This window comes from Peromyscus maniculatus, chromosome 20 (genome assembly GCF_049852395.1).
Source record: "Peromyscus maniculatus bairdii isolate BWxNUB_F1_BW_parent chromosome 20, HU_Pman_BW_mat_3.1, whole genome shotgun sequence".
Classification (NCBI taxonomy): Eukaryota; Metazoa; Chordata; class Mammalia; order Rodentia; family Cricetidae; genus Peromyscus; species Peromyscus maniculatus.
Window position 1 is genome coordinate 42,784,883 of NC_134871.1, and position 19,778 is coordinate 42,804,660.

The 19,778-nt window shown below is 52.0% G+C and overlaps 1 protein-coding gene across 2 annotated transcripts in view; it reads right to left on the reverse strand.

Annotated features, from left to right (window-relative positions):
• Positions 1 to 499: 499 nt before the first annotated feature.
• Positions 500 to 19,778, reverse strand: part of Ago2 (argonaute RISC catalytic component 2) — an 84,270-nt gene continuing 64,991 nt past the window's right edge. For both annotated transcript variants that reach the window (XM_006989198.4, XM_042264972.2), the window contains 8 exons: positions 17,880 to 18,064; positions 16,490 to 16,649; positions 14,419 to 14,509; positions 11,883 to 12,077; positions 9,661 to 9,795; positions 7,278 to 7,379; positions 5,820 to 6,019; positions 500 to 5,614 (listed from right to left, as the gene is read on the reverse strand). In XM_006989198.4, coding sequence (XP_006989260.2) covers positions 5,506 to 5,614; positions 5,820 to 6,019; positions 7,278 to 7,379; positions 9,661 to 9,795; positions 11,883 to 12,077; positions 14,419 to 14,509; positions 16,490 to 16,649; positions 17,880 to 18,064 — 1,177 coding nt within the window. In that variant the 3' untranslated portion in view covers positions 500 to 5,505. The remainder of the gene's footprint in view (positions 5,615 to 5,819; positions 6,020 to 7,277; positions 7,380 to 9,660; positions 9,796 to 11,882; positions 12,078 to 14,418; positions 14,510 to 16,489; positions 16,650 to 17,879; positions 18,065 to 19,778) is intronic.

The window sequence follows — 19,778 nt, forward strand, 5'->3', positions numbered from 1 at the left end:
CCTTCTTATTACATTTAATAGGAAAGCCCAGACAGGTAGAAACGGGCTGTCTCCAGGCTCGGCCGCATGGGGCCCTCGACAGTCACTCCCCCCACCAGCCTGGAGGATGCATGTTCCCCATGCAGAGAAGCCCTTCTGCCAGCCTCTCTGGTGCTAGACTCTCGTAGCTGGGCGGTGCTGAGGAGCCCCTGGATAGCAGAGAGGGCCGCCCCAGATCACAGTATGGCACACACGTTTTCAAGCCAGAACTGAACAGAGGAGTTCACAACTCGGTTTATTCAGGCGACATTTTGGCTATATTCAGTGTGGATAGCGATGCTTCAGAGCAAACACAAACCAATGAGAAGTCAGAGGTAGCTTTTATGCATCTGTCTAAAAGGTTTTTAGAAACCACCTTCTGTAGTGATTTGGCTAAGCCGATACATTCAACTTGAGACAATAAAATGGCAGAACAAATCCAAAAGACACAAAGTGAGGGCTCTGGAATGGCACTGACATCACACACACACACACACACACACACACACACACACACACACACACACACACACGGCGGTTTGAGTGTAAAAGCTCCTTGTTTTAGACACTGGGTACCCTGACCACAGACAGTTCATGTGGGGCTGAACAGAGCTTGTACTTAGAACCCCAGCAGGGTCACAAGGCGTGAAGGGACTGGGTTTCAGGTATCCCTGCCATCCATGGATGGCACCATAAATGACAGCTGGACATAGCCGTGACCTTACAGCTTTAAGTTGAGGGCTGGTCAAAGAAATGCAGCGATGGCCTGTTAACACTGGCTGGGCCATTCAGATGCTGTCCAAGCTGACAAAGGTCACATGGAACTAGAATGACATACTTTGGGGGGCCTGGCGGACCACAAGAAAACAGACCAAAAGTGCCACAGAGACTCCTAACTAATCCGTTTACATTCAAGCCTTCAGGTCTCAAAGAGCACTGCCATCCTGTCCAGAGGTGGAGAACTTCTTGTCCAAAAGCAGGACAAGGCTAGTCCGCAGTGCTGGAGAGAACAGAGTCCAGTCCGCACACGCTAGCATATAATACTGAAATGTGTGTTGGGATCGCAGAAGCGAGGCAACGTCCCACATCCACATCACTCCTGCCACTGAATCTGTTTACAATCCCTTCAGAGGAGTACAGCAGATATGGAGTTGGATGCGATAAAGGAAACTGTCGCAAGATCAGTGCAACTTCCGGGAGTCAGCATGCCTGCAACAGGGCACCCATGACAGAGGTACACTACGCTGCCTACCGTGAGCCAGCCAGCATGGTTACTTTGGGGAAGGGCTCAAAACAGAAACAAAATGTTTGCATTCACAGATGAGGCATATGAACACCAAGGGAGTGTAACTGCTACTCAGGGGACATTCCTTTTTTTCATGGGGGTGGAAAATGAGTCAGGGAAAGGTCACAGGAAGGTTGCTTATGGCTTGTCCGGGGCCACCGGGATTGTCCACTGCCTGCGTAGCAAAATGCCCATGAAAAATCCTTGTAACAATCCAAGAGGTCAGGGCCATGCTGAAGGACCCTGAAGGTTCCTGTGACCAGCCACTGCTACCACCACAGGGACTGCCAAGAGAGGCCGCCCAGCCCTAAGGCCTCCTGGACACTCAGGGGTCCCAGCTGCATGACTCGGGGCTGGTCTACCCTTAACACACTGTATCAAATATAGAATTTGATTGAAAAACTGCTTGTAAAAATAAAATTCAAATCACCCTGCAGATCAATGCAAAAGCATACTGCTGCATCTATAAGAAAAACAATTCATCCAGAAAAACTACATCTGTGGCTTCCAAAAATAAAGCATCCGCAAGCCTGAAGGTAAACGTCGGGTCATTTATAAAAGTTGGGGGAAATAATCTCTACCATATCCATCAGGTACCACATGCATTGGGAGAGCCAACTCAGGTGAATCAAACTGGAGCAGGAGGGAAAAAAAAAATAAATAGCAACATCTGCATTTAAAAACAATAAAATAACATATAACAACAAAAAAACCCTGGCCAACCCCACTGCAGGGGCTGTCTTTCTGTCGAGCGCTCAGTAACAGGTAAACATGAGGAAAACAGTTGTTGGGCTAGCTGCGGACAGCATGGAGCTAGCGGCCTCCCACTGGCAGGGCCCTGCGGCCTCGAGGCCAGTAAGCGGGTGGGTGTGAGGAGTGAGTGGCGAAGAGGTCAAATCTGGAGAAAGCAGAGTGGACCAAGGAGTATCAAGTGTGCATGTGAGGACTTCCCCAGGCAGCCCCTTTCTAGAAGTACAGGTGTGCTCAGCTTCAGGGTTGATGGGAACTAGGAGAATCTGGGCTTGCGACACAGTGGTGACAAGATGGGAGTTTTGCTAGATTACAACTAAGGGCTCATCTACAGAACGGGGCACTGAGGTCTCCCTCGAGTTTTAAACTGCTTCGTCAGCACAGGGAGAAGCTGCTGCATGGTGTACACAGTGGTAAAGGGATAGAAGTCATGACTGGGTTTTGAAAAGTGACTATCTCACAACATACTAGGAAGAGTCCCAGCATGGGAGTCTGATTGGGTAGCCTCTCTTAAAGAGACAGGCACATCCTAGTTTCCCTTGCAAATGGATACAGGGCATAACAACATAATCACATTCAGTTTGCTTAAAGCAAGGCACACCTTACTTAACAGTGGGGTTGGAAACAGAGCTAGCAAGTAAGTGGGCGGTCCTCAGCCTTGGCCAGGCATCCCCTCCTCGGGAGATACTTCAGGAGCTAGCGGCCCCTGTCGCCAGTTACGGGGCGCAGCCTGATAGCTGGCTCCCGCAGAAGACTCGGAGGTCTCACACTGTCTCAGAACTTACGCTAATAATAAGGGGAGGGCAAAAATCCGGGGAAACAATTATTTACCTGAGAAATTGGAACTCCAGCCATTTATAAACTGCACCATCGGAAGTGTAGACGATGTGCATCTAAACTCAATTGGGGACATTTGGTCTGGGGATGGTTTCCGTATTAAAAGTGTCACAAGTAATCATCAGCCAAAGAAAGTACTTTAGCCCATCAAAAAGAAAACTTATCCTTCAAGACGATCAAAACAAAACAAAACTCCCAGCTCAGGTTTTTTTTTTTCCCAGCTCACAAGTGCTCCCTTAGGTGTGAGCTCTGACAGGGTTCCTTCCTGCTCCCTCGGAGGCGTCATGGGGGACTGCCTCAGAAAGCCTCCACAGCCACAGGGGTGGGGGTGGGGGAGGGGGTGGCCTAAAATACAGATGCCCAGCTGGCTGCACCAGATCCAAGAGGCTGGCAGCAGGCCTGAGAATCTGCATTCTAACACACTCATTTGCATGACTGAGATCCCATGGCAAGGGGCAAAAGATACACCTTTGAGACATCCGGTGTGAAGAATGGCCGAAAACAATCTAATTTCAGAGTCTAAAAGTTTACCAGCTGAACAAGTTCTTCAGCCTGACCACGCGTGGTGGGCTAAGAAAGAGTGTTTTTATATCCTTTTGGAAACAGTTTGAGAAAGTGCCACTTGCCAATGGGACAGCAGACAGCCCCAGTGCTTCTTAGACTGGAGTTTGTCACTTTAAAAGATTTTTAAAGACACAGCAAGAAGAGACTAATGTCATTAGTTAAGACACCCACATGCACACACAGATACACATCCCGCTGCGGGTATGAATTCCCAGGTCGCTGCGTCCGCCCTGCCCACCAGCTCCAGAGCAGGTGGGTGATGGGGCAGAGGTGGCACTGTGCCCTCAAGCATGAGGTGCCAGCCACAGTGGAGGGCAGGGGTGGGCACCCTTGCTCCACCGCAGGGTCAGAGGTAAATCACGCAGAGCTGGGGGTGGGGTGGGGGGTGGGGGAGGGTAACGACCGTCAGCAGGGGCGGAGAAAACCCACAGAGCACAAAGCAGCACAGAAGAGAGAGGAGTCTCAGCTCCTTCCGGGAACTCGGGTGTGGAACACGGACCTGATTCTCGCTCAGCTTCAGGAGAAGCACAAAGAGTCCCACGGGACACACACACACACACTGAAGCGGCTGCTGCCACCCACGGGGCCGCTTGGAGTGTCCCTCTCAGTTCAGTGGTCTCTAGGGTGGCCAGGCCAGGTTGAGGCCCAGAAGCAAACGCCACCCAGAGCAGTCTGTGCCTTCCCTGCTGGCCTTGTCCACCATCGGCTTCTCGGGTATGCTCCGTGCCTACCTGCCAGCCCCACGCCAGCAGAGCCGCCCGCCGGCAGCTCTCTCTCTCTCCATTTCAGTGCATAGATCCTACGAAACCCACCTTCCAGAACTGTACACCGAGAGGGGTGCGCTCGTCCGTGAACTCGTTCCCAGCAATGGAAGAAGAAATAAATTCCATTTGTGCTTCATCGGCTGAGCGACACACATGGAGGAGGCAGGGAGAACGGCAAATTACTGGCAAGCACGCTGTCCTTCCCAGAGGTACAGGCTACACAGTCCACACTGGGGAGGGGGGGAGGAGGAGGGGGGGTGCATCGCTGTCACGTGAAGCCAGTTGCATATTCCTCTACTTAAGCACTAAAAGCCACAAGAGGTGGCCTGTCTCCAGGCTCCGAACAGCTCCTGATATGTGAACCAGGTCCCAAGAAGCACCCCATAGTCAACAAAAGGAAAACAGCATCTACCTAGCACATTAATACTGCAAACCAGATATATATATATTCTTCTCTTACATTAAAGACATAACAGTGAAAAAGGATTGTACTGTATTTATCACCACAGACCCGTATTCTTTAGAAACTTTGGAAAATAAATGTCACAGTCCCACAGGACAAATCTTATGATTAGACTGTCAGTATATTGTCTTTTTTTCTCCTTTTAAATAAATTTTTATCAAAATGGCACTTGTCTGCCAATCTCTCGGACCTGTCACTGCTCTAGACACATGTGACCGTCCGCTGCCACGACGCCTTCGTTTAGGCCTCGAGGGCAGGCAGTGGCAGGCAAGAGACACCATGGATACCTAGCAGCCATCTGCCCTGGGGCTGCAGGGCACATGGCGTCCCTTAGAACTGAACATTAGCGACAACTTCTTAGGGCCAGGCTTTAAAACCCCAATGGTGATGGTGTGGCTTTCACGCTCAGAGCCTTCACAGCTAGGTGGAGCCCATTGATTTCATTGAGAATCAGGTGTTTAAAACGAGTAATCGAACGACCGAATAAACTAATGTTTTAAAGCCCTGAGAGTTCACAGACTGGTTTTAGGACATTTTGTTGTTGCTATTTTGTTTTTAGGAAACATGGGACTCTTTCAGTGAGCAGCTTATGGGTTTTGGCAAACCATGTTTCCTACAATGGGGTCTCAATACAGGCCTGCAGCTCAAAATCCAAGTTTGAAATCTGGGACGGAAGGCATTCTGGAAAATGGAGGATCTAATAAAACCAAAGACGTCTCATGTTGATGCTGGCTGTCACGAAGGGGCTGGGCATCTGTTGGTCTGAGTGTAGCTGGTCTCGTGTGAATCCAACTTGGTACACAATCGCTAAACACTACAACATGTCAAGCAAAGTACATGGTACGCAGTGTGTCCTGGTGGACCTGGACCGCTTTGGCCAGCGCTTGGTGATCTCGCCCGTTGCTCTGCCCAGAGGTATGGCTTCCTTCGGCGCTGCAGAGGAAGACACAACGAACACTGTCATTGCTGGACACCAATCCAAGAACAGGAACCAGACACATGCATGGAAAGCGGCCTGGCTATGGCCCCAGGGCTGACAAATGGCCAAGGAGACAGCCGCTTTCCTCCATGGAAGGCATTCTTCACCGCCTACAAGAAACCAGCCTCGTCTCAACTGCCTTCCAGGCACGACACTTACCTGTCATGTTCTTTATCCACCAGGTGGTACCTGGCACGGAAGGCCACCAGGTGAGCATAGTATGCTGGCGCAGGTATGGACACGGAGCGTGTGCAGCGCACGTAGGTGTGACACAGCTGGTATGTCAGGATCTGCAGCTCGTCCGAAGAGAATCGATTGTCATCCCAAAGCACGTGGTAGTGAGAAGGACGGCTTGTCCCCTGGAAGAGGTCAGAGGGCCAGGAAGAATCACCATGAGACCTTTCCCAGGAACCACAACAGTAATTAATTATTCCTGCTAAGACAGGCATGCTGGCACATGCCTGGGAGCCCAGCTCTTGGGAGGCTGAGGAAGGAGGAGTCCAATTGGAGGCCATCCTCAGTAAAAGGGAAACACCCTGTCTTCCCCCATACTCTAAAATGGATTATACATGTGTGTACTTACATACAGGAAAATCACAGCTAAGACATTCCCCTGCCCTCCAACCAGGCCCTGAAACACTAATCTGGGCTGACCCGACACTCAACAGTCTCCAGTCTCGGCTTCTTCGGCACAAGATTACAGGCAAACATCACCATGCACAGGTCATTGAGTAATAGTAAACGTGGCCATGACTCAAGCCGGCCAGCAGGGAAGATTTTCAGTGTTTCTAATACAGAGAACTGACCAAAGTCTGAGGAGACGGATGGGTGTGGAGGGTACTCCCCTCCACCATCACAGGCTGCATACCTGTGCTAAAACATCACACTGCGCCCCACACCCCATAAACATTCATCTGCTGTAGCAATCAAAAAGAAAGAACATTTTAGAAGGGGCTGCTTGAAAGACAATGCCCCCTGGATATATTAGGTATTCTACAATGTTTTATTTATCGTACCGAGAGAAAAAAAATCTCCCATCAAAGCCACATATTAATATTAACATTTAAAAAGTGGGAGTTGGAAATATTTGATGGCCTTTTTTTCCCCTCCAAAGTCTCCTGCAAGAAAGAGTGGCATTTGCCTAGCAGGGAGGGTGGTGGCTCCTCTCTGTCCACCCTCTATTAGCCAGTCTTCAAAGACCTACTCTAGCATCAGGAAGACAGCAGACTGCTGCCTTCTACAGGAGCCACAGAGCATTCCAGTACTTTCCTTGTCCCGGCATTTTATTGGTAGCATGCAGCTGGACATGTGCTCTCCAGGCCCCAACCACAGTGGCTTCTTCCTGTAGTCTCGACTTCTAGCTCACTAGCTGCCAGAATAGAACACTCCACACGCCCTGGCCTTGACCATCACTGTCTCTTGCGCCTTGGTCTTACCACACCCACTTCCACACGGGTTCCTTCCTACTTCTTCCTTCCCAGAGTCTGACCCAGTCTTCTGGTACCTGGGCAGGAACCCACCATGACCTGGAGCTCCATCGGCGTACTCACAACACACCCCAAATGTACGACAACAACCCAGACATCCCTGATTGTCAAATGGAGCCGCCCTTCTTACCTGGATGCCAGCATGGCTGCACAGGTAGAAGTCAAACTCAGTTGGATGGGTGATTTTCGTGTCCACGGTTGTGCCTGCTGGAATGTTCCCACTCTTCCCAACCTGCAACAACATAGAGAGCTCACCAGGCGGGGCGGGGCGGGCGGGCAGAGCTTAACTTGGGCTGCGGTTATTGTTCACACTGCATCCAGATGCTACCAGCAAGCAGTCTGTTTGCTGAAGGATCTGCATTGAATAGGCTCCAATAAACTAGCTATGCTCCAGTTCTCTATGGGGCTAAGCACGAGACCAACTCCTGAGGTCCCCACCTCCACCTCCCAAGTGCTAGGACTGCACTGTGGACCTCTGTGCTCAGCTAAAAATATTTCAGTTACACATACAAAACACACAGAGATTCTGCTGGGTGTGGTTACTTTTGTGCTTTTCTTGCTAGCACAAACAATAATGCCATAAAATCCCTCTATTGTTTATTTATAGACAGGGTCTCATGTTGTACCCCAGGCTGGACTAGAACTCACGGAGTATTGTAGACTGGACCAAACTCATGGCAATCCTCCTACTTCGGCCTCCTGAGTGCTGGGTGACAGGCTTGTCACTATGCTCAGGCAAACAATTCCTATACACAATCTCCTTGAACACTCAGGTCATTTCTTGTTTTGGCAGGACGGACAGACACAGAAACTGTCAGAATCGTGTTCCAAGCTGGTGATAGATCTGTACTCCCATCACCAGTGTGGGCATTTCCTCTTGAAATGGACTGGGTGCCATGTCCTCTGGTCAGTCCTCCAACAGCCTTATCCTTGGAGGCAGGACCAGGGAAACAGAAGGAGACACAACACCTCATGGCTGGGGTGTGGACATGCTGGCTTGGAGCCTCTGACCTGGATCTCAGTCACTGCCCACGCCTGTCCACACTTAGTGTTATGACGTGGTAAATAACCCTTCCTTTCTACAGCAGCACAAGCTTTGTGGGTTGTTTTAAAATGTGTGTTCTTACTCCTTTACTGTCCTCTGCCATGTTTTGTGAGGATCCACAGCCCAGGTCTGTGTAGGAAATCTGCCTGTCAAGCTTTCTGGGCCCTAAGACTTCCAGCATGGGTGACTTTAAAAAAAAAAAAAAATGTGGGTTTTAGCTCCAGAGATGATTTTGTAAATACATATAACTCCATAAGCATCTGTGACACATTTCAAAATTCTCCGGCTAAGTGTCACTGTCTGTGAGGAACTGCCGTCGCCTGTCTCCTCTGCTTCCATGGAGGGGGTCCCCTCCCTCCTGCACATGCCGTCCTCACTCCTTTCTTATTAGTGCCCATCCTGGGGGAGGGAGGCTGTCTCCAGGCACTAATACCTCCGGCAGCAGAGACACAGGCCTGGAAGCTCCACGGCTTCCTTTCATGGTCTGCAGGGCCATTTCTCATTTTATAATCGGTGCACTCGAGTCTGCAGGCTGAGCTGATTTGGTATGAAACCGTTTGAGTGCTCTGTAGTTTTCTCTTTGTTCTATCTGTAATGCATGAGCTACGGGCAGCCAAGTGAAAGTGTCAAGCTTTCTTAAACTTCATTTGCATAATGATCAAAACATACGGTTTCTACGAGATTAAGGTTTAGAAACCACCCGAGGCTTCCTGGTCCTCCCATGTGAATCTGCCACCTGCTGCTCTTCTCACCATCTCCAGGCCCTGCTCCCACCCGCTCCCACCCACGCTCGCCTTTTTCAGGTTCTGACAGAGGTGTGCCACATCATCCACCTGTGTGCTACTGCACTCGTCAATTTCCCCTCGAGGTTCTGTGAGCTTTTGTTGGTCTTTCATCTTCATGTCATTTTAGGATATAGCACTGGAGACATTGGAGAACATAGCTATAGTACTGTATTGCTGAGTGGTTCCTTTCACTGTGGCAAGGTACACCCCCATCTCCCCACAGACAAACACTGGGCCACCCTGGAGGAGGCCGTGGGGCAGAGCTGAACCACAATGACCACCATGCAGCAGAGTGTGGTGACCCTAGCGGATGGGTCTGGATTCACAGTACTGGCTTCAGGGTCTGGTAGATACCCCGCAGTCCTGCCCTTCTGGGTGAAGCACAGAAAACACATTTCTGGGTCTGGGGAGATGGCTTAGTCAGTACAGTGCATGCCACACAAGCACAGGGACCCGGGTTTAATCACTGGAACTGCCATGAGTTCTGACACTTTTGTCTCTGAAACACCTCTAGATCATTGATCAGACACATGACATTTCACGCATGGACTTCCCTCACCAAAGCGGGGGGTGGGGTGGGGGGGGTGGTTGGTCTTGCTAGACACCTGAGCCTGGATCCTCAGGAAGCCCTGCCTCTCAGGACAGTCTCCCCAGACTGTGACAGCCACAGGGCTGGGACTCACCCGCTCATTCTTGTCTGTGCAGAAGAGGCGTGTATGGTGACGCTTCTGCACCACGATGAACGTGATCCCCGGCTGATAGTCCTTCTCCAGCTTGATGCAGGCCTCTCGGATGGCCAGCAACTCATGATGGAGGACCTGCAGGAGAGGGCAGCCATTAGGGGCCTTGCTCTGCAGGCAGCTTAGCCAGGGCTAGGCCAGGGGCACCCCTCTGCCTTCTGCCAGCCAGCTTGCCTGGCTTCATTCTGCTGCTGTGTAAAAAAGACTCCAAAGGCCAACGTGGGCGAGAAGAGGGTGTATCTTACATCTAGCTTATACTTCCAGACCACAGCCCATCACTGAGCTAAGGAAGGGCATGGACTCAACAGAAAACATGGAAGAATGCTACTCACTGGCTTGTGTTCTGTCCCCCCCCCCCTTTTTCTGATTAGCCTGTAACTCAGTATGTAGACAAAGATGGCCTTGAACTCACAGAGATCTACCTCCTCTGTCTCCCCAGGGGCGGGGAGTAAAAGGATGCACCAGTACACTCAGCTCAGCTAGCTTCCTCATACAACCCAGGCCCACTTGTCTGGGGATGGTGCCGCCCACAGTAGACTGTGCTCGCCTACATCAAGTAGCAATATGAAAATGTCCTACAGATATGATGCTGACAAGCCGAGCTAATTGAGATAACTTCTTGAGGTTCCCCTTTCCCAGACAACTCTAGTTTATATAGATTTGATAATAAAAATTATGGCCCAACTTTTATCTACATGGAGACCGAGGGCACCCAGGTTTTATGGTTAAAACTAGAAAGTGCACAAAACTGCTTGGCCTGGGATTCACAATGTTCTCATTATATTCTCACAGTGCTCAGTAAAGAGCACTGTGAAGACTCGTGGACGTGGACAACCGAGCCATTTGTCACTTGCTTGCTGAGAGGACAGGAAAGACACATGGGGCAAACACTGTCTTGAGCCAGACCTGAGCTCCTTGGCTGAGACATCAAGTGGCACTCAGCAACAGCCATTCCGTCCACCTGTCAACTGTCAGCCCTGAAAGTGAAGGTGTCCCGGGACAGAATGGCAGTACATAGATGGGTACTTGGACTTTGGTTAAGATAGTGTCTCCTCATGCTACTCAACTTAGCCACAAGGCCTTGGCTCAAGCAATCTTCCCACCCAAGATTCCAGAGTGGCTAGGACTGCAGATATAGGCAGCCAAGCTGCTCTTCAGTGCTCTCTCTGTCTCTCTCCACTTCCCCCTTTCTTTCTGAGACGTCTTACTACACTGCCCTGGCTGGACTGGAACTCAGAGATCCGCCTGCCTCTGCATCATGAGCTAGGATTAAAGGTATGTGCTACCATGCCTGGCCACCTCAGATTTAACAGTCTCAATCAAACACTGTTTACAATGCTTCAAAAGTATGTCTAGAACTCTAGTGCAGACAATTCAGCTGTGGGGAATCTGGGATTCTCGGAGGGGTAGAGCTGAGAAAGGCAGGTCCAACCTCTCTACCAGAGAGGAGGACTTGGAAAGCCTGCGAGTACAGAAAGCTCTACGTAGAGGCAGCGGGGCTCTGGGTCACGGTGTACACCGTGGAAGCTGTCACCAAGGCTCTTGTAGAGCACAGCTCCGGAGGCTTGGCCAGGAAGGGCCGGGGCTGACAGTGTACTCCTTCCCAGGAGCCACGAGTGTCTGTTCTGAAAAGGAAGAGCTGCAGCTTGCACCCCGGATAGGAAGGCAAATGCACATGTCCTCTGTTGGATGTCATCAGCCTGGGATCAAGGCAAGCAGATTCTCAAGCCCTTCAGACCTTGGACTAGGGTGAGGTGGAGAAAGTAGTAGCCCTGACCAGCAGGGGAACCCCAGGGCAGCAGCTCCTCAGGCCACAGTGGGCTCATACTGCTACTGAAGTTTGGCTGGAGTATCTGCAAGGCCCTCCTCTCACTGTTCTGGGCACTTATGAGGCCCACAGCTCTCCAATCCCACTGTATTGGTCCCTGAACACTATCTTCAAAGAGCTCCAAGCTGTCATTGGACCCTAAACCCAATGCTCATATTCCTTGGCTTGGTCCCACCCTCACCTATATACGCCCGAGCTTGTATCTGCAACGGCACTCCTGTCGTCCCCCACCATGGGCCCCAGAATCTCATATGGCATAGCTTGAACCTGTAATCTGCCTTCCACCCTGTGACCAGACAATCAGCAAAGGCCGGGAAGACAGTTGCCTGCAGCCCACCTGCTGGAACTGGCCCTCGGAGACGCCATCCCTGTAGAAGATGATGCGGGTGGGCTTGAAGCGGGTCGACTTGTAGAACTGGATGAGCAGCTCCCGGACCATGGCAGCCAGGTCCTGGATGATCTCCTGTCGGTGCTGCTGGACACGCACGGTGGCGCAGTAGCGGTTGGGGTGTGCGTCCATGCTGCCCACGACCTGTGGGACACACAGTTAGCAGGTGACGAGGGCTCCAGGGGTCCCTCTTTCAGGGTCCTGCTGGACGGCCTGTGAAGAAGCATCTCCCCACATCATCCCTCACAGCAGAAGGTGCTGCTAAAGTACCTTCTAAAGATGGTACCCAAGAGAAGGCAAAACTGGCTGGGCGGTGGTGGCGCATGCCTTTAACCCCAGCACTCAGGAGGCATGGGCAGGCAGATTTCTGTGAGTTCGAGGTCAACCTGGTGTACAGAGTTCCATGACAGCCAGGGCTGTTACACAGAGAAACCCTGTCTTAAAAAAACCGAAAAACCAAAAAACAAAAAGAAAAAAAAAAAAAAAAAAGGCAAAACTGCCCCTCACCGTGTATAAGGTCAGAGGAGGTGGTTGAATTACCTGTGCAAAAAAGCAACTAGGGAGTCTCTAGTTTTTCTAGAGCAAACGCTTCTCCAAAAAGTCATATGCGCATCGAAGACTTACTACCTCCAGACTTTGGTCCCTAGGAAGGGCACAGCCCCTTGGAACAAGCTGGCTGTTTAAGGGGTCATCTGAAGGAGCAAACCAGAGAGCCAGCCAGAGTGCCCACCATGGGGCTTCCAGGGTAAACTGGCCAGCTGCAGCTAGGCCTGCCCACTTCCGAGCTGGGGGAAACACTTCCCTATACCTTGAAAGCACTAAGACAAGGGCTCTGTGTCCCTGGGAAGCAGGCGACCTGCTACCCCTCTGAGAAGCTTTACAGAACAATGTCTCTATGCCCTCCCAGAATTCCTTGCTCTGGACCTTGCCTGGGGTTACAATTTTTCTCTCAAACCTACAATTTCCCTCTTATACTTTGGGAAAATAGACCCAGAGATATTTCAAGCTGGTATAAAGAGAAATAAGCCAACATGAGTGGAAACCTGTTCCTATTGATTGAGAACTGTGGGCACCGGGGATAAACACATAGATTTCTGCTCCTGAGAATTTGATAAGCCTGGCTCTGATGCCTAATCTTGTTTGTTTGAAATCAACTTAAACCCAAGCAGCTAGGCATGCCTGTGAGGGATTTTCTTGATTGCATCAGCAGAGGTGGGAAGACCGGCCCTAAATCTGAGTGGCACCTTCTAGTGGCAGCCTTTTGCATTTTGCCTGCTTGTCCAAACTCTTGTTGGCAAGTTGGACTGCAGAGACATCCAGCCTCATGGACTGAACAAGTACTGATTATTCTTGGCCTTTCCATTGTAAGACTACATCCTCTACGCCGCCCAATAAATCTGTGTGTGTATGTATGTGTGTGTGTTCTGGACTGATACACTGGCCTAAGCCTCCAAAGCCTACAGAGAGAGAGGACCTGTGCACAATGACCCAGAAAAAAACAAAAACAAAAAAACAAAAACAAAAAAACAAAAACAAAAGCTAATGGTGACCAGGTGGAGCCCCAGTGTGGCCAAAGACCTGGTACCCCAGCTCCAGATGCCACCTGCAATCCAAACCTGAGAACTCTGCCCAGCGCACATGACGCAAATGGGGGCTCCTTCCAGTCTGGAAGCTGGAATGGGGTCTCGTCCTATACGGCATCCCATACCCCAGCCTTTAAGACAGATCAAACAACGGCGTTAAGTCTGTTTGGAGCCTGCTGTATGCCGGGCACTGAGCAAGTACTTCACACGTCCTTTCACGGTCCTAAGTACAGCAGCAGGACGTGTGAGAAGTCCAGAAAGACTAAGCTTAGTTGAAGGAGAGAAACGGCAGAGTGTGGCTTGAGGCTGAGGCTCCGCTGGGGGTAAGGATGCCACTGCCATGTCGAGTAAGGGGTGCTGGGGCCCACTCAGACCGAGGCTGTATGCATGCACAGGGCCTGTAGGTCCGATTCCACACCAGGTGAGCACTTCTCTGAGGCACTCATGTTGGAGAAACTGATCGTGCCAGAAGGCACGTGTGGGGATAGGAACTAAGGTTCAGACAAGCAATCCACAACAGCCTGTTGCTTCCTTGAACACGTTCAGCCACCCTGGCTCCAGAACCCTGGATTCTTGACTAGAGTGACAGGGAAGGTCTTCTGAGAACAGGGAGCGGCTGCTGAATGGTCAGCCAAGGCTGCCTTGATGGACGGGGGAAGCCCACCAAATACGCCACAGACAGCAGGGTAGGTGGCAGCCTGCACACCCCTGTGACACCCTCAGTAGCCCCTCCAGTCACCATTTTGCCATTAAATCATGATCTGACCAACCAAGCAGGTGAGTAAGCTCCATGTCTTTCTCCTCGCCACACCACAGCAACAGACCACCGGCCCTTGAGGGCCAAGGGTGCCCCAAGCAGCATGGCACCAGAGGAGAGCCCAGAGGACAGTGTGGACACTTACTGCGGCAATCGAAGGCTTCTTCCCATCCCCAGCTGGGGGGTGGGTGACATCGGCTCCCAGGAAGATGACAGGTTGCTGGAACACTGGAGGCCTAGAAGAAAGTGGGTGTGGGAGGCCCCGGCTTAGGACAACGCATGGATGTCTGGCAACTTAAGCAATATAAGTCAAGTTGTTCCCGTCCCTCTCTGGGGGACAACCCTAGCGGTAATATGTACATTTCCTAAAAGATCTTCCTGCCTCCACCCTCCTGCCTGGATGACAGGCATGAACCGCCAAACCCACCTGGTTTAGGCTGTGCCAAGGCTTGAACTCAGGGCTTCACCAATGCTATGTAAGCCCTTTACAAGTGAGAGACATCCCCAGCAACCCCAACAGAATCTGTATCCTTAGAGACACACACAGAAAGCCTACTGGGTTCAACAACGAGGCCTGGGATGCACCGGAGCAAGATCTGAGTATACAGCCGTCTTGGCTGGGCACTGGGGGGGCCTCGTTCAAGGCCTCCTACCTCCATAGGGTACTCTAGGATCTCACCTGCCCCATGACTCATTCTCTTGGGGCTGCCAGAGCACAGAAGGAGTTGAAGTAGCATCCTGGGCCTCCAACCACAGCATGTACCCCCAACTCCCAATACCCTAGTCACCTCCTTTCATGGTCCTGCTAACCATGCTCAAGATGTCTGTGTCCCCTGGTCTCCCTCTCCTCTGTGGACAGTTAAAGCAGGAGCTGGGTGCCCACCACTACCAAGCCACCCAGCAGACACAGTCGGGTAGGGTAGCAGCTGTCTTCCGACACAGGGGTGGATGTGACTCACCTGCCATGAGCAAAGACACACCTGCCCTCGGCTTCCTCTCATCTTTCATGTGTAGCCAAACAAAGCTTCCCAGGAGCCCGGACTGCTGCTGCCTCACAGGCTCCTTCTAACTCAACTCTATGCTGTCATGGCAACAAGATTCCTCCTTCAAGGTCTCCAGTGACTGCCACATCACTGGGTCCAATGATCTGGCCACACAGTATGGCTCCTTGGCATTTTGTGATGTAAGACACACTTCCCTTGAGTGCCATGACTCGGATGCCTCCCCTCCTTGCCGCCTCTTTCTGTCGGCTACCCTGAACTTTACCTTGGGCACAGGGCTCAGATCTCCTTGCTATTCACTCAAGGGTGCTCATCCAACCTCGTGGCGTTAATACCAGAGGACGCCTGGGCTCTAACAACGAGCCTCCTCCTCTCTCCTGGCACAGGCCAGAGTCCAGCTGCCCAGCCCAAGCCACTCCTCTGTCATGAGGGCCCTGTCTTTGACACTAACTAGACCAAGAGCTTGAGAGGACTGTCGCTCTCCCACTTCAGTCTCTTTAATCTAGTCCACCTGTCTCTCTCTCCAAAATAATCTGGGCTCCTCAGCCTGCCTGTCCCCGACTCATCCTGGCACAGGCTGGAACAAGAGGCCACCCGAGTCCATGCCACACGGAGCCACAGCCAGTCCCCCAGAACACAGGCTTGTCCATCCTCCCCCTGGTCTTTATAGGCAGTTCCTCAACCAAAGCGATTACTGTGGTCACTCTCTTTTGCCTCCACCACAGGTCCACAGTCTGAGGAAGGGCAAACATTAACTTTGGCCTTGTCCTCTAACCTCAGGAGGCACACGAGGAAGAAGACACAGCTCCACACCGGCAGCCAGCAGGCCCCCAGAGGACCTTACTTCCTGGGCCAGGCATAGGCCCCATCAACACTGGCTCCGATATGGAGCTTTCTATCCAGAGTGCTCTGATCCCACCAGTGAGAGCTACGAGTGGCAAACACCAGAGTCTACACCGCAGGAATGCTCCAGGGATCAGCTGACGGGTGTGGGGGCCCATCTCCTGGGCATTCCAAACAAACCCCTCTTGACCTCGATCTCACAACTCTGTAGTGGAGCTTGCTGGCCCCAGCACAGGCAGCAGGGGTGGCAGTGGCCCCACACTAATTTCCAACTATTAGGGAGCCCAGAAGTCATCCCACACGACCTGCAGACACCTCTCACCGACCATCCAAACCAGCCGGTGTCTATGCAGCGGGGTGGGGCCACCTCACCTGCCCTGAGGCAGCAGGATGTTGTTGACGCCTCCCAGTTTGACATTGATTTTTAGGCAGAGATTGGACAGGGTCTGGGGCGTGGTCCTCTGCACGTTCTTCATCTGCACGCACTGTGTGGCCATCCCCAGCACTGTGTCTCCCACACGCTTGACTTCGGCTGTGGAGCAGAGGTACACATGTCACGGCTCCCAAAGAGGAGCGGCTGCCTCCGGCCCCCACGTGGACTGCACGCTGCAGTGTTCAGCCACGGCAGCTGCCCCAGGCACCTGTCTGCAGCCCGTCTGTGGCAGGGGCTGGCAGGTGGAGGGGCAGAGCTCCCGACCGAACCCGGCACTGCCAGGCACCTGGGCCTGCCTCACCCTCATCAGGACGGGAAGCTGGAGGCACATCTCACACCACCCATTTGTGAACCGGGGCCCAGGGTGGGGTGAGCAGAAGCCGGCTAGAACGGAGGCTTCGTCATTCTTCAGAAGGAATGACACCTCATGTTAAGCAAATGCCTGGGTAGCTAAAAATAAAAGCACCGGCCTCCTCAAAACCTTTGGCAAACACAGAACCAACATCAAAGAGCTGTGGGGGATCTATACTCCCCCATCTCCAGATTCCTTCCCGAAGCAGCTGGTCATTGCTCCTAGGGCTGTTCTAGAAACCAGGACTCCAGAGGCAATACTCATGGAATCCAAACACCACCACTAGAGTAAGAAAGCCTTTGAACTTGGAGGGAGAAGCATGGCTTTCACCGGTCTGTATCTGCCTGTGGCTAGATAGAATAGACAGCTGCTTTTCTTGGCCCCTGCACCACCAGATCTCACACCAACACCCTTCTGGCTGGAAGCCTGTGGGAGCAAACGGCTCTCACCTTGCAGACCTATCCATATACCCTCCCCGCCCCCTGAGAGCCTCCTGAACAGAAGGCTGTACCCGATTCATTCCCTTTTTGCCAGTATTACCAGGCTTCGCGCTGATAAATGAGCAAATACCCTCTCACATAAGGAAGCCCACCCTTGACTGGGGTGGTAGCAGGGGTCATACATGCTGAGTCCAGGGGACTCAAGGGTCAGTGGGGCTTCCTCAGGGAACACTGGCACATTAGGGGACTCTCCTCCACCTGCCAACACTACGCCACAGCCACAGCGTGAACATGAAACCAACCCTCAAGTCACATTATGGGCAACAGCGTTGCTAGATTCCTGGGACTGTGGCCTCATGCAAGACAATGAGGATGACTCCAAACCCTGACAAGAGCGACCAGACTTCCCTGTCCCCTCTCTGGCTTAGGACTGGGCAAGAAGCAACCACTCAGTTCAGTCAACAGGAAGGGGACCAGGCAACCCACACCCACCGTAAGCCACTCAAATCCCTAAGCCTGCAGAGAGCTGACATTTACCATACACAGGCGTTTTGCCAGGCAGGATGACCACCACCAGCTGCAGACCGGCATAGGTATTCTTCAGGTGTCGGAACATGGGCTCCACACTGTCTGCCCCCTGCGCGTATTTACAGAAGCAGGGCTGACCCTGGATAGGCATCCCAGCGTCTCTTGAGATCTTCCTCAGTTGCTCTGTGAAGGACCTGAGGGAAAATGCAACCTTGGTGAGATGTATAGCGGATGGTAAGGATGCCATATCAACTAGGGTTTCTGAATAAGGTTTACAAAGTGGGGGTGGAGAGAGGATGCCACTGGTCTCTGGTGGCCCACGACTTTGATCCCAGCACTCGGGAGGCAGAGGCAGGTGGATCTCTGAGTCATGAATACAAGGCTAGCCTGGTCTACAGAGTGAGTTCCAGGACAGCCAGGGCTATACAGGGCTACACTGTCTTGGGAAAAAGAAAAAGAAAAAAAGAAAAAAAAAACAAGCAAAAAACCATGTTTATGCAGGTTAGAATTAAGTTTCTTCAGGGCTGGGAATGCAGCTCAGTTGACAGAGCGCTTGCCTAGCATGCGAAAGGTTTGGTCCCCAACACTACACATTCCAGGCATGGTGATGGATGCCTGGAATCTCAGCATTTGTGAGAGGCAGGAGGGTGTAGAGTTCAAGGTCATTCATGGCTACATATGGAGTTCTAGGCTAACCTGGGACACACGAGACTGTCTAAACAATGAAGAAATAAGCTTTTATTGCCTTGGCCTCCAAGGGCTAGAGGTAGGGGGTAGGTACCTTGCCATGCTAGAATTAAATCTCAGATAAAGGCAGAAATCAAAACTATATCAACCCATGGAAGGGGGAGTGGGCTACACACCCACGCAAGGCCCAGGGATGTCGACGCTGGGATAAAATGGCAGATATGAAATGCATGCTTGCTGTCTCCCCTTAGTGACACAGAGTGGATTTTCTGTGCCATGCAGGTACAAGCTGGGCTAGCAGACACAGGAACAGGAGAAAGTAGGACAAGGGGCACTCAAGCAGAGTCAGGTGACCCTGAGACTGACTGCGTCTATGCTCAGAGTAAGAACACGTCCAATCAGCAGTGAAGATTCCCACCCAGTGGGTCGGTAATCACCTCCCCATACATATACAGAGCCCGTGTGTGTGCACCTGCCATCATGCCGACAGGTGGGCATGCCTCTGGATAGGGAGGGCACGGGTGGAAGGTGGGCAGGGGGTGGCCAGGACCCAGCCTCTCCTCTGCCTTTGTTTTCACTGGGGTTCTGGCTCATTCTGTTAGAAGCACATGCCACCAATCAACGGGAGACAGCCTCCGGCCGGGGAACTCTGCCCTGCATTGGACACTGTCACTGAAGGGCCTCTTGCTGAGGTGGTCAGGTGACAGTTACACCCTTGCAGGCTCTGGGGTCCTCCTTTTCCTGCCCCCAGAGAGGGAGAAAACAAATGTCTCACTTCCCTCTAGCCTTGGAACAAAAGTACAACCCCAGGGCACATTCTTGTTGGCACCGGTCAAGGTTGGTCATGCCCAGGCTCCCCTGCCACTGGCCCAACGATGCTCACAGTGTCCTGGGCTGAGAAGCAGGGTCTCTGCGGGCTGTTGTACCCACCTGCCCCGAGCTACTGGAAAAAGGGCAAAGCATATGCCAAAGCTTGCTGGGTTCACTGTGACCCCTCCCCTCATGTGCGTGGGGAACAGCCACTGCTCCCAGCACGACTGTCACCCTGTTTCACAATCCCTCCCCATCCAGTTCCCTGTTTTCCGTTTCACTTAATGCAGATGTGGCACAGCAGCACTAGGGAAAGGTGCTGGGGAAAGCCTGATGGCCTGAGTTCAATCCCTGGGGACCACATAGTGGGAAGAGAGAACCAACTTCCTCCGACACCCACATGCGTGCTGC